The sequence below is a fragment of the Podarcis filfolensis genome (assembly GCF_964270895.1).
Source record: "Podarcis filfolensis genome assembly, chromosome: 15".
In the NCBI taxonomy this organism is placed as follows: Eukaryota; Metazoa; Chordata; class Lepidosauria; order Squamata; family Lacertidae; genus Podarcis; species Podarcis filfolensis.
Window position 1 is genome coordinate 3,463,066 of NC_139618.1, and position 14,563 is coordinate 3,477,628.

Genomic DNA, 14,563 nt, shown 5'->3' on the forward strand with positions numbered 1-14,563 from the left:
AAGACTGGATTTGGCCCTGGAGCCTCCAGTTGCTGACCTGTTACTTGCAGTAAATAAGGGCTCATTAGCAAGGACCGAGGTGCCAGCCTCCTGTTACCCCATCATTCTCTTTAAACTGCTTATGTTGACCACTCCTAAAGACTGGAAACCCCAACATAGCCATTTACAGGCTAGGGCTGATGGGAGTTTGTAATCCAAAACCTCTGGAGGGCATCAGGTTGAGGATGACTGGTCTAGAGAACTTTTTAAAAAGAAGCACATCTTAGGGCCATTGGGTTGCTTAACACAGAAAATCAGGATACTTTTTTGGATTTAAAACACTTTTTTGTTATTCTTTTCAGAAAACTGACTGGGAAGTGGCCATCAAAAGCATCAACAAGAAGAACTTGTCGAAATCTCAGCTCCTCCTTGGGAAAGAAATAAAAATTTTAAAGGTATGGTTTGTGATATACTTCCAGACTTCATCCTTCCTGCAAGGTGTCCTCAGAGGGCTGGTGGGAAACTTAATCCTCATACCTAGATAGTCATACCAGTTCCAGCATTTTATGCCTTCCTGCAAAGGCCGAGATTTGGAGGGTTTGCAAATAATGCATTGGGATTCTCCATCTCTAGAAATTGACAAATCCATTAGATGACTGGTGCGGAGGGCTTGAATATTGCCAGGCCTCAGCTCTTTGATTTTTCTTTCTGTGTAAGCACAGTAAAAGCACAGATTTCAGCATCTGTGTTTATGACTTATTAAAAAGAATGAAAATTTGTAGAGATAGGTGTTGCATTTTTAGTACACTGACAATGAAATCAGCTTCCTGAGAATTGTTTATTTTATTAATGTCTGCTAGTTTCTAGTCTTTCATAGTTTGCAAGGATACACTCAGAAGTTTGTCTGGGTGAATGGTACTTGATGCTGAAATCTCAGAAGCCCAAATGTTAACTGAGGGTGCAGGCTTTAATGCTTTATTATTGTGCTATATCCCATATAGTATAATTACACCAAATAAGCAAATATATACAAACTATCCTTATTAATATGTAAGAGAATTAAGGGTTTCTTGGTGCAGAGTTCAAGTTTACTTGGGGCAGAAGACTTAGTTTCTCTACTAGGGGACATTGTTTTAATTGTACTGATTTTTCTAAAGCTCCTCCCACACTGGACTTGGAATGCTGTGGGTGGCAGCTTCTGGAGGGGTGTGGAATTTTCACACTTGCTTCTGTCATTTGGCTGACCTGGCCCTTTTTAGGGTAACTGATTCAAAAGAAACACTGTGTGATCTGTCTTAAGGGGATTGCAAAGTAGAGATGTTAGAGAGGTTATTCAGCAGCACAGAGGCCCAACTTCTTATTTAATGGGGTACTTTATTTGATCCCCATGTCAAAACTGGGAACATGGAAGGTTGCTTAACAGCGGGTCAGACCATTCTTCCATTTAGCTCTTTATTGTCTGCTGCCCAGGGCCTTGCCCATCACTTCCTTCACCTGAACTCTTTTCACTTGGGATTTCAGTATTAAACCTGGGGTCTCCTGCCTGCAGAGCAGGTGCTCTACCAGTTAGCAGTAGCCCCTCAGCAGAAGTTATGCCACCATTAGGGTCTTGTGCTGTTGCTTCCCCTCTTAACTTGATACCCCCCTCCCCAAAGTCACACAATTTCCAATGCAGTGAAATTTGGCACTGTTGTCTTTGCTGGTGCCAGACATCACCTGCAGGATTCTTTTTCTTGTACCTAGCACTCCTGTTTTTTAAACACACACGTTTCTATCACCCACACAGGTTTTTCTGATCACATTCAGCAATACTGCGACCTCTTGGAACTCTTTTGAGTGACCTAACTCATCCTTCTCCCAGCACGATGCCCTTCCAGATGTTTTAGACTACACTTCCTGGCAGCCCCAATTGGAGTTGTAGTTCCAGACATCTGGAGGGTTTGGTGTTGAGGGAAGACTGAGTTAGCTAATTAGATCATTTCACATATGTCACCTTGACACCCCTCTTAGACACTGCCAGGAATTCAAACATTTCGGCTATTCTGAGCATGTTGTCAAGCAACTCATAACTTGATTACCCCTTCTTTGATAAACAAGAGCAGTTCCTGGGCTATGGAGGACAGCACCTTTTTCATGAAGTGCAGCAGAGTTCTCTAACCACAAATATTTTAAATAACAAATGTGTTTCTTGTTTTACAGTAAATTTGAGACGTGTTTTCCTCTAAAATGTCCCCACGTGGTTAGGAATCATTCTCCCTCGACCCCTTTATACATACTGGGCATCCCTGGACTACAACTGCCACCATCCCTATTTAGCAGGACCAGTGGTCAGGGATGATTGGAATTGTAGTCCAAAAACAGCTGGAGACCCAAGTTTGGGAAGCACTGGTCTACACCAACTAGCAGCAACTCCCAAGGTTTCAGGCAGGGAATATTCCCAGCCTGCCTGGAGATGTTGGCAATTGAACCTGAGATTCTTTGCATGTGAACTATGTGATTACTGCGCTTCCCCAAAAAAGAAAACGCAGGATTCCAGTTCTTGTGGTTTTAAATTAAGAGCTGGTTTTAGAAGGAACATAGGAATTAGACTTTTGCTGACTCTTCGCCCACATAGCTCAGGATTGTTGATTGTGATAGGAAGCAGCTCTCCGGGATCTCAGACAGGAAGTCTTTCCCAGTCTTACCTGGAGATGCTGAGTTATGGACTAGGCCCCCAATTGCACTCCAGAATAGGTGGGACTATCGTTTACAAGCCAGCCCGTGTGCTCTGCCCCATCATGCAGTGCAGGTGCTCCAGAGCTGAGCTGCAGCCCTTCCCCACTGCAGAGGTAGCAGTGGCAGGCAGAACCTTCCCTCCCCAGTTGCTGAGGTTAGTGTTAACCACAACAGGTAGACACACATCAGTCATTAGAATAAAAAGAAAACGTTTAAAATGACCCCACCTCTTTCACCTTGAACCCTAACTGCAGCTGCCTAATCTTAGAACCAACTAAACAGCACTTTTAAAAAAGGGGGAGGAAATCGCTGAGAGACAGCAGCAGCTGAAAAAACAGTAGATAAAAAGTGGCTGGTAAAAAAAGGTGGCGATTATGAAAGCCAACCTTGGCTCCAGAATGGAGAGATGCTATCCGCTCACTAGGCAGGAGGAACAAAAGTGCACATGGGACAGTAAACCATTAACTGGGACTTCCCAGGAGCAGCACACACAGCCAGTCTGTTTGTCTTTCCCCTGTTACAGATTCAATACACAACAAATGTAAATGTACAACATAAGATAACAGGGAGGCAGGTTACATTCCCCCCCCCCCCTGGTCACAGCTTGGCAGGAGAGGTCACATTTTTATAGGTTTTTTGGGGGGGGTTGCTTGTACATTTCTTTCACATGTACATTTGATGCTATTTGACTGGCCTTCACATCACTTGTGATGTTGCCCTAACTGAATAGGGATAATCTCTTCAAGTGCTTCTCTTCTTTTTTCTAGGAACTTCAGCATGAGAACATTGTAGCTCTCTATGATGTCCAGGTGAGTTTGTTCTCCAGCCTGTTGGACCTGGCTGTATTTTTTTATGATAATAATTGTGCATGTAACAACTTCCCAAGGAGTTGCTGTGTTTGGCTTCCTGAAGGAAACACAACACAACAGGGGGTCTTTTGGTACCTTCTAAAGACTGATAGCTTTATTGTGGCGAAGGTGAGGAGTTTCAGTCCCCTTTCTCTGATTTTTGAGATTGTCCAGACCCCACTCCTCAGTGGCCCTGTCCTCGACTCCCCTTGATTGCCTTTGCCTGAAATGTGTCCTTGAGTTGTGAAAATGCCTCTGAGTGTGGGTGGGTGTGTTTAGAAGCCTCTGGATTTTATGGGGCTGAAATGCAGGCTACAGTATGAAAGTAACAGTCACACCTGTCCACTTCTGCCTCTGGCCCCACCTACAACTTGCTTGCGGCCCCATGAAGGTTCCCTTGTGTGCGAATGCGGCCCTCAGGATGAAAAAGGTTCCCTTCCCCTGCATTACAGCATCGACTTCATTTGGACAAGAAACCTGACTGATGTGGAAGAAAATGTCCTGCCAGTTACAGTAAAAATGCCAGCATTATTTGGTTCTGCGCGGGAAGAATATCTTAGAGATGAGCAGCTTCTAAAGTGCGTCTGATCCCACAGGCTGCAGCATTCTGGGAACAGGAATGAGCTGTTTCCGATGGGGGTCACTAGGGAGCAGGAAGAGCTTCGCTTTGTTCTTGCTGGTGTCTGGACTAGGTGTTGAGCTCATTGTGCCAGCAGCTCTCCTCTTTGTTTATAACAGAAGGCTTTGTCCAGAAGGCTTCTGATGGATTGGAAGGATAGATGATTTATTTTTGGTTGGATCCTTTTTTCAGTGCACTCTTCGAGGCATGGATTTCAGGCCTGTCACTAGGGTTCCCTGCCCTTCCTAAGGGGCAGTTGGAGTGAATGAACGTGGCTATTAAATGGTTTCCCTCATTTCTTCCCTCTCCTGTATGGCTTGCATGCCAGAGTCTCTGTGTCTGCTTGTCAGAGTGAAAAGTACCCTGGACTCTGCATGTGTGTCTGCCTCACGTTCCCTTAAGAGGAAATGTGTGCTGCCTCCTGAGGCTTGTGATGGTCAGATGCAACTATTGTTAAGACGACATGTGTGTACTTAGAGGTTCTGGTTCCTTGTGTGCTTCCCGGGCAATCTCTTGTTGGTACAGAAATGCAGAAATGATGTTCCTGTTCAAGAGGCAGGTGGAGGGAGCTTGCCCTGGAAACAGAAACATGTTCTAGGGCTCCCCTTCCTGCAACCTGCCAGCTGTGGCCTTTGTGTAAAACTGAGGTGTACCTGGTTTGCTAAGCCTTTTCAGCTTCACAAAAGGAAGCGGAATGAAGCTTCTAGCTGGGCTGGTCACCCAGCTCTGCCTCAGCATCTTCACTTCACATAGGACTTTTCCATTTGCTGGTGTGCTTTTCCCATCAGCCCCAGCTGGCATGGCCATGCCGGGGCTGATGGGAGCATGAGCACGCTGGCTGGGGCTGACGGCAGTTGTAGTCCAAAACATCTGAATAGCACCAGGTGAACGAAGGCTGCCTTAGTTATTATTTTTCCATGCGTATAGGGAGGAGAAGATAACTCTGGGCTGCTTACATTGCCAGTTGTGTATGGGGTTAGCACCTGCTCCTGAAACCAAATGTAAAGGGATTGGCTGAAGCTGCATGGCATCAGAAAAAGACGCTGGAGCCTCCTCAAACTGGACTATCCCATTTTCTCTCCCCTCCTCCAAAAAAACCACTAGAGGATCCGCTACGGTCACATCTATCTCATACATTTAAAGCACAGGGCTTCCCCCAGAGAATCCTGGGAACTGTAGTTTACCCTTCACAGAGCTATAATTTCCAGCACCCTTAACAAACACTTCCCAGGATTCTTTGAGAGAAACCATGTGCTTTAAATGGGTAGATGTGATCTTATACCAATTGCCCTCTGGGGAGGATCCAGTCAGTAGTTCTATTTTGATATTCTCCTGTTGCGATTTTTTCCATTATTATTACTGCATATTTTGACATTGGTTGTAAGCTGCCTGAAAATCTATACTTAAAGGTTGGGTATAAATAATGATTTAAAAGGTTCTTTTTAATTGGTTAATAAAGCTCAACTCCCGGCTTGCTTTATCCCACAAGCTGCTTAATAAGTGCCTACTCTGGCTGCAAAGATTGCTGGCCTCAGCATCTGCAAGCCTGCCCCACACCCCAGCCTTTGCAGGTTCTATTCCATGCCTGGCAAGTTCCTAAAGAGTCAGAAACCCAAGTGGCAACCTAACTTAGCTTGATCATGTTTTCAGATCTCATGGTTTAGATTTGATTATTTATTTTGGAAATCTCATCATATGTTCCGGATGAACAGGTGTGTTGTTCTGGAACATTGCAAGCTTGACTGTATCAACACCTTTCCTGGTCATGAGCTGTTGGCTGGAAGAAACCCCTGGCGCTGTGGAGACACGTCATACTTCCCAGTATGCCAGGAATTGTTTCCTGAAAATGAATGTCACACAAGGCGGACGACTGAACGACTCATTAACAGTTCTGCTTGGGGGTGGGGTGAGGAGCATTGCCAACGGAAACAGACTTACCCTTTCACAAGGTGGCCAGACAACCATGGAAAAGCCAGTCCACATGTAATAGGTGGCAGTAGCAAACTTGCAGATTTTTTTCTAGCTTGGCTTCACGAGCCTCCCCATCTTTTGGCCTTCTCTCACACGCATGTATCCTATTTCGTTTAAGGTTGCTTTAGCAGCTGCATCAGCTTAAAGCCAAAGCAGAAAACAAGAGTGTAATATGTAGCACGTAAGTGAAATGCTTCAGTGTGATGCAAAAATCCAGGAAAATAAGAACTGTTGTCTTGGTTAGGCTGCATTGAATTATGGCAGCTGGCAGCAAGTCCCTTTTCATTTGACATTCGTCTCTTTGCCTGTTCCAATTTACATTTTGTCAGGAAATAGGTTCTGCTGCCCTAGGAGCCTAGGATCAGACTAGCCAGGTATTGTCTTCTCTGACTGGCCGCAGCTCTCCAAGGTGTTGGATAGAGAAGGGTCTTTCCTAGCAGCCTCCTGCTTGGAGGCCCTTCATAGTGGACATTCAGGGGATTGAATCTGGTATCTTCTGTGTGCCAAGCAGGTGCTCTGCTGCTGTTCTGCGGTTCCTCCCAAAATGCACCACAGTGATTCTGTACACATACATCTCCCTGCATGTAGAAAATTAGATAGGAAACTTTTCTTCTCAGCATCTAGTCTTCAGCTAGCATGAGTCTCAGCAAGGAATCCTCCCACTTATGAATGAGCATCTAGTCTCAACTAATATATGGCTCAGGCACAGGGCGTTCCTCCTCATCTCTTGCTTGTGACAATTACGCCTTAGGACAGCAGCCTATGAGAGCCTGGAGCCTTCCAGGTGCTTTTAACAGCAGTTGCCAGTGAGAGCCCTGGGGCTGGTGAGCGACAAACTTTTTGCAGAAGGCTGGAGAAGGCTGTTTCAGAAGGGAGCCTCGCATTTCTGGGAGCAGCTTCTCACATGGTGGAATTTAGCAAGTGTCATTTCTTTGAGATTTCCTTGCTATTCTCTGCTCCAGCAGTCTGTTCGACAGAAGAGTGTCATAGCTGCTGAGATTCCAGTCAAGCATTTGCTTTGCTGTTTAGCACAAGTAGTCCCTTCTGATCTCGCTTGTCCTCCTTGCATGGCCAGTTCTGCCCTTTCGGACTAATTCTTTGCACTCTTCAGTTTGAGAAATATAGCAAAGATCTGTTTCCATCTCCCGCTTGTAACAGCTCTGCTTTTACTTACATAAAGGTTGTTTGGGAGGCACCATCTTTTTTCCTGGGCTGAGCTGAACAGCTGCCAGCTTAGCAAAACTTGCTCGTGGTACCCATGAGTCTTAATGGCAGGGCTGGACAAGGGAGGTGAGAGGGAAAGTAGCGTTTTCCTTCCAGCCTTGGACTTGATTTTGAAAAACTCCAGTTTGCTGGAGGAAAGGATATGTGAATGTCATACCTTTTTGAATATATTTCATGCACAGTTTTGTAAGGAAACGTAATACTTGGCAGGACACTGCAGCTTGGCAGAGGGAATTGGTCTCTGTGAAATTGATGTGCGAAAAGAGCATTGCAGTCAACAAAAACAAGGCTTTGTGGTGCCAGACTTAAATGAAACGGCTCTTGTCATCAGCAGTAAGAAGTTTTTACAGCCGGCAAAGAATGATTATGACTCCATAGCTGGGCTTTGGTTAGCTTTGTCATTGTTCCCTCCCCAGACCATGCGCTTCCTGCATCCCCTTTGCACAGCCTTTCAGGGGGAAAGCCAGGGCTAAGAGGAGAACCTCTGCTGTAGCTCCACCCATGTTTCTCATTGTGAACCTGGGTGTGGAGGATGGAGATTCCCTTGGTGCTCCTCTCCTCTTATTACCATAGGGCTCTGCCCACACTGCATTGATTTAGGTCACTTCACCCCACAGGTTTGGTAGAGTGAACCATACCACGTGGCTGCTTGTAGATGCTGGAAACAAGCAATTACCAGGTCCTCCTTCGCTAAGTCCCCAACGATAGCCTGGAAATAATTCCTTTTCAACAAAATGCCTGTTCTTCCTAGAGTGATCAACTTCCGCTGTCCCACACAGAATTACAGACAATGAAACAGTGATGTGTTCTGCACAGAAGAGGCAAATAGCCCCCTGCCTGGTTGCCTTGTTTTGGAAGTTTTTGTATACAGGAAGAGACCCCATATAACCCTCAGTTAACAGATTGATTTATTCTAAAATATAATAGGAGTGGCTGATACTAGTTGACCTAGGTACATCTGGTCAGGCTAGCTAATAACATTGGACTTAACTTTGTCTACATGGTCTAGAGTCAAAGAGTGCAATGTAGAAAATAAGTATTGTCATCAGAACTGGTGTAGTCAGTTGTTCAGAATAACGTAGCTTTCAGGATGCCACAGAGCAATCCTCTTCCTTTTTGAGGACATGTCATTCATTCATGTTAACTTCAGGCAATCTAACACAAAAACACGCTTCTGTTCTAAGTGTGCTCTTCTGACAGATTGGTTAACTTTGTGTTTGAAAGCCTGTCCCTCTTGCAAAAGCTTCAGGTGGAAAAATTGATAACCAGATAAAACTGGAGGAGGGGAGTTGAATGTTGGCCAGGCCCCCCCCCCAACTTAATTCTCTCCCCTCCCCGCTAAATTCTCTCTTTCCCTCCAGTGCTGATGCTGTTTTTCAATCGACTTGACATAGGATAGATCCCACGCCATTCTATTCAAACAGCCAGCATTCATGTTTTGGGCAACTTCAAATATAAAGTGCTTTGTAGAATGAATCATTCAGCCGATCTGCCTGTGGGAAAGCATCCAGTTGAGGGTCTTTTTCATTTTTTTTTATGAATGGTCCGTACCACTTACCAAGTCCTTACTGGAAAAACTCCTTGGTGCATGCAGGATAAAACCAGAATCCCTGGTCCCCATTATTTCTGAACTTCAGCCTGTGGCTTTTTGCTCCTTAGCAAACCACAATCACTAGCCAGCCTGAAGCCATTGTTTGTTGTTGGCTTGCTGATTGTGGGTTGCTAGGGAGCAACCATTAATGGTCTTTGGCTGGATGCAATGGGAAGCTGAGGCTTCTTGGCTTGTGCCAGGAAGGAGAACAAAGCAGAACAATAAGACCAAGCCTAGCTTAGTGTTATGTGTGAACACTGTAACTGGTGACCTCCAGGCCAGAACAAGCCTGCAGCATGGCCCTTAGTCCATTGACTGTCTCTTCCCCTGTCCCAGCTCTCTTTTTACCTCTTTCTAGAAAGATGGGAAGAGAACAAGTGCACAGCCTTGTTGCCTCGAAAATATTTGCTTAATTAGGTGACTCATGAATTAAATACAAATAAATACATAAACCTTCCCTATAACACCTGTTTAGTAAAATAATAATAATTTAGAGAGCGTCACTTGCTTGATGAGCATATTTCCCCCAGTTCTTACCTTCTGGATTCCACTTGTGGTGACAGATCATGCTTGCTGGCTTCCCCATTGGGGCACCTGGTTGGCTACTTTGGCAACAGAGTGCTGGGCTTGGGTGTACTTTTGGTCTGATCCAGCTGCCAAGCTCTTCTGATGAGAACATCAGAAGAAATGGGAAGGTCAAGTGTAGAGGTGAACCCCGAGAACATAAGAGTCTGCTGTCCTCATCTAGTCTAGCGTCCTGTTCTTGTAGTGGCAAACCAGATATCACCACTGGGAAACAGGCACGTGGGACCTGAGTGAAATAGCACTCTCCCCTCCTATAAGTGGTATTCAGAAGCATACAGCCTCTGATCTTGGAGGCAAGAGCATAGCCATCCATAACCAGTAACAAACACAAGTTTGTTGTGCACACTGGGTTGGAGGATGCGCTGAGAGATTTTACCTGCTGCTCAGTTTGGTGCCCTAGCATATTAAGCTGCTGACTGGTGTCACTGATAGATAGTAATAAATCTAGTCCCCTCCCTAAACCCCCAGAAGTTTGAAATGCTTGGAACAAAAAGGAAAGCCTGCTCCAGGTTGATCACATTCTCATTAAGTGAGCTTGTATACTTTCCCTGCAATTTTTTGTTTCACGGGCCTTGATTTGTATTAGCTGAGCTGTCTGAGCCCACAGACACCTGGAAACCCAGTATTTCGCTTTCAACCAAACTCAGAGGGCTTGATGCATCACTTAGCCTGGCTCAAGCAAGCACTGGTGGGGTGGGGGGAAATGCAAACAATGTTCATTCATCTGGAAATGCACCCCGGTGAATTGGTGAGCCATTAATGTCTGTGCATCGCTTGACAGTCAGAGAGCATTGCACAAAAGCAGGGCTGATAATTGCTGTTGATTTTCATGCGGTCACTCTCTGCATCTTGAGCAGCTGGGGGCTGCAGTTAATTGCATTTTGCAAGGAGAGCCTGTCCCTGTCTCAGGAGTGCAAGCAACTGAAGAAAACCAAAGGCAGGCTGGGGGATGGAAAGGTGGTGGAATTATAAGGCTATAGATCAGTTGAATAAAGCATAATTGTTATAGCCATAGGTCACCACAATATAAATATAGCATATATAGAGAGGGAGAGAGAAACAGAAAAGCAATAACCCCCCTAATTTAAATCACACCCCTTCACGCATTGTAAGCTATGCAGCTGTTTAACAATGACAGAATAAAAACTTCTCCCCAGTGGTGCAGTGAGTCAGTGCATCTGGCTGGGGTTTGAGCCCACCCAGGGATCGCTGTGGACAGGATTGGTTGGTCTAGATGACTCTTGGGGTCCCTTCCAGCTCTACACTTCTATGATTATATACCCACCGTACTAAGTTTTTTTGTATTTTCTTAGCTTCCAGAGCAAATTTTGTTCCTTGGATGGTAGTGAATACATCTCTGCCTACAAGCAGTGTACATCTTTGGTCCAGGAAGGGGACAGGGGAATCTGTTTGGCAGGGAGTGAAGAAGACAAGTAAGGAATGTTGTGCCTGAGTTGCTAATATAAGGGGCAACTTGGCAAAATAATAGACTTTCTTAGCCTCACCAGACTCACAGATTAGCTCTTCATGAAACACTAAACGCTTCTCGGCCTATGATCACCCAACAAGTATCAGGCATTACTGAACCCAGTGCGATAGGGAGTTCCATAAACTGGGTGCCTAGTTGCGATCAGTCTTTTTCTGATTTCTTGGCTAAAGTGTTAGTGTACTCAGGTTTCCCAAACCTAGTAAAACAGCCCTTGTTTACAGCAGATTATGAGGCGTGTACTAAAACTTGTACTCATTTACTTTAGGACAACCAACCAACCAACCAGGCCAACTTAACCTCCTCACCCAGCACAATGAACGATGTGTGCCCTAAATTGACCTCACATCCACTTCTAGGGAAGTGTTCTATATACCGTAAATGGTTCCCTCAGGGTATAATATTGGAAGGCCCCAAGATTTAGACATGGATCGGAAACCTGCAGTCCCTTATCTTTGCCACTTGATGAACAGTTCCAGCTGTCCTTAAGTACATAGGTAGTCTTAGGCGGTAACCTTTGCCACTTGGAGATGTCTGCAGGCTCGGTGGATATCCCATGGAAGTATCCATTATTTGACTGGCCCATTGTCTATGCTTTGCAGGGGATTGGACTAGATGACCCATGGGATCCCATCCATCACTACAGTTCTATCTCCTCACATTGGGAATTGCCATATGCTAGGTTAGACTATTCATCCATCCCCAGTACTCTGTACTCTGACTGGCAGCAGCTCTGTGTGTATGTGTGTTTTTCTAGCAGAGAAGGATTCTTCCCCATTGCTTGTTCCCTCGCGCTATTTCTATCTGGAGGCTGACTGGCAGCTTCTACATGCAATGCCAAGTGTTCTACCCGCTGAGCTGCGGTCACATTCATTCCCAGTTGAATGCGCAGCCTCTGCTGTCCCCCTGTGAGCCCGTGTTCCGTGCAGGGGTATGCCATGGCAACACATGTTTTGAGGGAGCGTTCCCATAACTGGCAGGAATTTATGCCTTGGTCCTGCATGTCAATCATCTTGGCACGTCAGCTGGAGCAGCCACAGCCGCAGTCGTTTTTTTGGCGGGCAGTTAGGAGTCTTGAAACTGTCTGTGGCTGGCAGCCAGCTTGGTAGGAAAAACTGACGATGTGCATCGCCTTTTATCCCTGGTGAAGCAGACCAGAAGTCCCTGAGATGTTTCTCCTTTTGAGGATGGTGTGGTTTCTGCCTTTTTTGTCAAGGCGGAGCATCCTGTTGGTGCTATATAAATAATGGTAAACAAAGCGCTGCACCCTCAGGAGTTCATAGAAATGCCACCCATGAGGAACAGAAAGTGGGAAGGAACTAATACTGTCAGCTGAGCTTGAGCTTGTGTATTCTGGGATGGTCCTTTTGTTTAGATCATCCTTGTACTGTAGTTAAATTTAACAACTGTGCATCATTTTTCCTCATTGTAACAGCACACTTTTTGTTTTGCAAGACATAAGCTAGGTTTGCCACTTAAAGGGTGTGGGGCAAGCCGCCTTCTACCTGGCGCCCTTCAGATGTTTGGGGCTATAACCTTTTATCAAATTATGCATAGCATGGAGAAAGTGGCTAGAGAAATGGTCTATTCAGGACAGATAAAAGAAAGTACTTCTTCATGCAGAGCATAGTTAAGACATGTGGAACTTGCTTCCACAGGAGGGCCACCACTTTGGATGACTTTAAGAGGATTGAACAAATCCATAGAGGATAAGGCTGCCGATGACTAGAGCTGGGCAATATCTGGTTTTCAACATTGTGATATATCACCAGCCAAACATATCACAATGTCTGAAATAAGGATGGAGCTATGTAGAGGCATTGGCTGGCTTCATGGTTTTTTCCTGCACCGTGATTTTTGCATCACACACACACACGATTCGCAGTATATTGCTGGGTCAAATCTTATGAAACCAATATCATGATATGAACTTCAAACTGGGTTTTGGACAATATATTGATATATCATCCATCCCTGTTGATTACTAGCCATAGCAAGTGTGCTGTGCCTCCACAGTTGGAGAAAACAATACTTCTTAATACCAGTTGCTGGAAACTGCAAGAGGGGAGAAGAGGATGTTGGCCTAGATGGGCCACTGGTCTGATCCATCAGGTTCTTCTTAAGTTCTTAACACCCATCAGTGCTTGGCAGCTGGGGCTGTTGGGAGTTCTAGTCCTAAATATCTGGAGGACACCAGGTGGATGAAGGCTGGTGTAGGGTAATGGAGCTATGCAGGGCACTGAACCTTCAGCCACCAGAAATCTTGTTCACGTACACACAAACACTCTCTCACTTTTGAGATTGCAGCAGGCATGACTCGCATTTATTTTCAAGCATGTCTGTGGAGTCATAAGGCTTAGAAATTTGGTATTTTTAGTAACCTGGGCAGGAAGAAAGCTGGATTCCACTCCCATTACTACATTCTGTGCCACTTCTCTTTTGCTGAAGGAAGAGTGTGGCCACGGCCTCCGTTTCATTCACGATCAATGGAGAACATGCAAAAACCAAAGTGTGCACTTCGCCTCAGTTCTGCTGCACCAGGGCATGTTAGATGCAGAGATGATTTAAGGCTGGGAATCACAGAATCTCAAGCATGGAGGTAGTAGCTGCAGCTCTGGGAAATGTGGTGAAGCCCAGCTTATTACTCTTTGCTTCCTGGATGTCTGGGTGGTCATGGCAAGGAAGAAGGCTGAGCCTTACCTACGTCTGTTTTTATTAAGAGTTTCTTATTGAACTTTTCAAAAAGGAACAAAAACAAAGGCAAACAATACAAACTTAACCATAATAAATCAAGACGATGTGTTCTGTACATATAAATAAGGGGGATTGTGGGAGACATCTGATGGTCCAGATGAACCTGGTGCTCAGACATCCAAGCAAATAGATCTATATATAGAGTCTATATAACAGACAACTTCCTGCCTGTCTTGTGTTTAGAGGAGCACCTTTATCTCATATACTGCCAGCTGAGTCATGTCTTCTGTGTCATTGGGGGCAGTAGCCTCTTTCCAGTATTGAAGCATTAGGCGTTAAGCCACCATAAGTGCCCCCAGAAGTCACTTATATTGTCCCTTTGTCAGGTTCCAAAGGACCGGCACACAGTTCAATAGAACATTCACGTCAGTAAATCTGAAGGAGGTGTCCAAAACCAGATTTATGCAGCTGATGACCTCTGCCCAAAGGACTTGAGTTAATCTTGTTAAATTGCATCCTGCCTCTTGGAGCAAAGTCCTCACCAGGTGATTTTCAATAGAACAAAAAAGTTAAAAGGTGTCATTGTTGCTCCTGGTTTGTACGGCTGCGAGGGAAGGGCACTTTGCATGTGGCCTTGTTTATACATTTGAAGGCTGAAGCATACCATTTGAGATCTAGTTATGGGCCCTGCTTGTGTTCAGTTCTGGTGGGAACCCGGGCACGTGGCTTTTACAGGAAGAAAATACTGCAACTTCTCTGTTGCAGGGAAGAGCCATTGCTCAGCTGAGGAGCACATGCTGTGCTTTCATAAGGTCCCAGGTTCAATATCCAGCTTGTCCAGATAGGGCTGG

The 14,563-nt window shown here is 45.3% G+C and overlaps 1 protein-coding gene across 3 annotated transcripts in view; it reads left to right on the top strand.

Annotated features, from left to right (window-relative positions):
• The window catches only part of ULK2 (unc-51 like autophagy activating kinase 2), an 84,649-nt gene that overhangs the window by 4,469 nt on the left and 65,617 nt on the right, over positions 1 to 14,563 (top strand). For all 3 annotated transcript variants that reach the window (XR_014541903.1, XM_083587526.1, XM_083587527.1), the window contains exons 2-3: positions 342 to 434; positions 3,462 to 3,503. Coding sequence is in view for 1 of the 3 variants with exons in the window: in XM_083587526.1 (XP_083443652.1) it covers positions 342 to 434; positions 3,462 to 3,503 (135 nt within the window). In the remaining 2 variants the exon portion in view is untranslated. The remainder of the gene's footprint in view (positions 1 to 341; positions 435 to 3,461; positions 3,504 to 14,563) is intronic.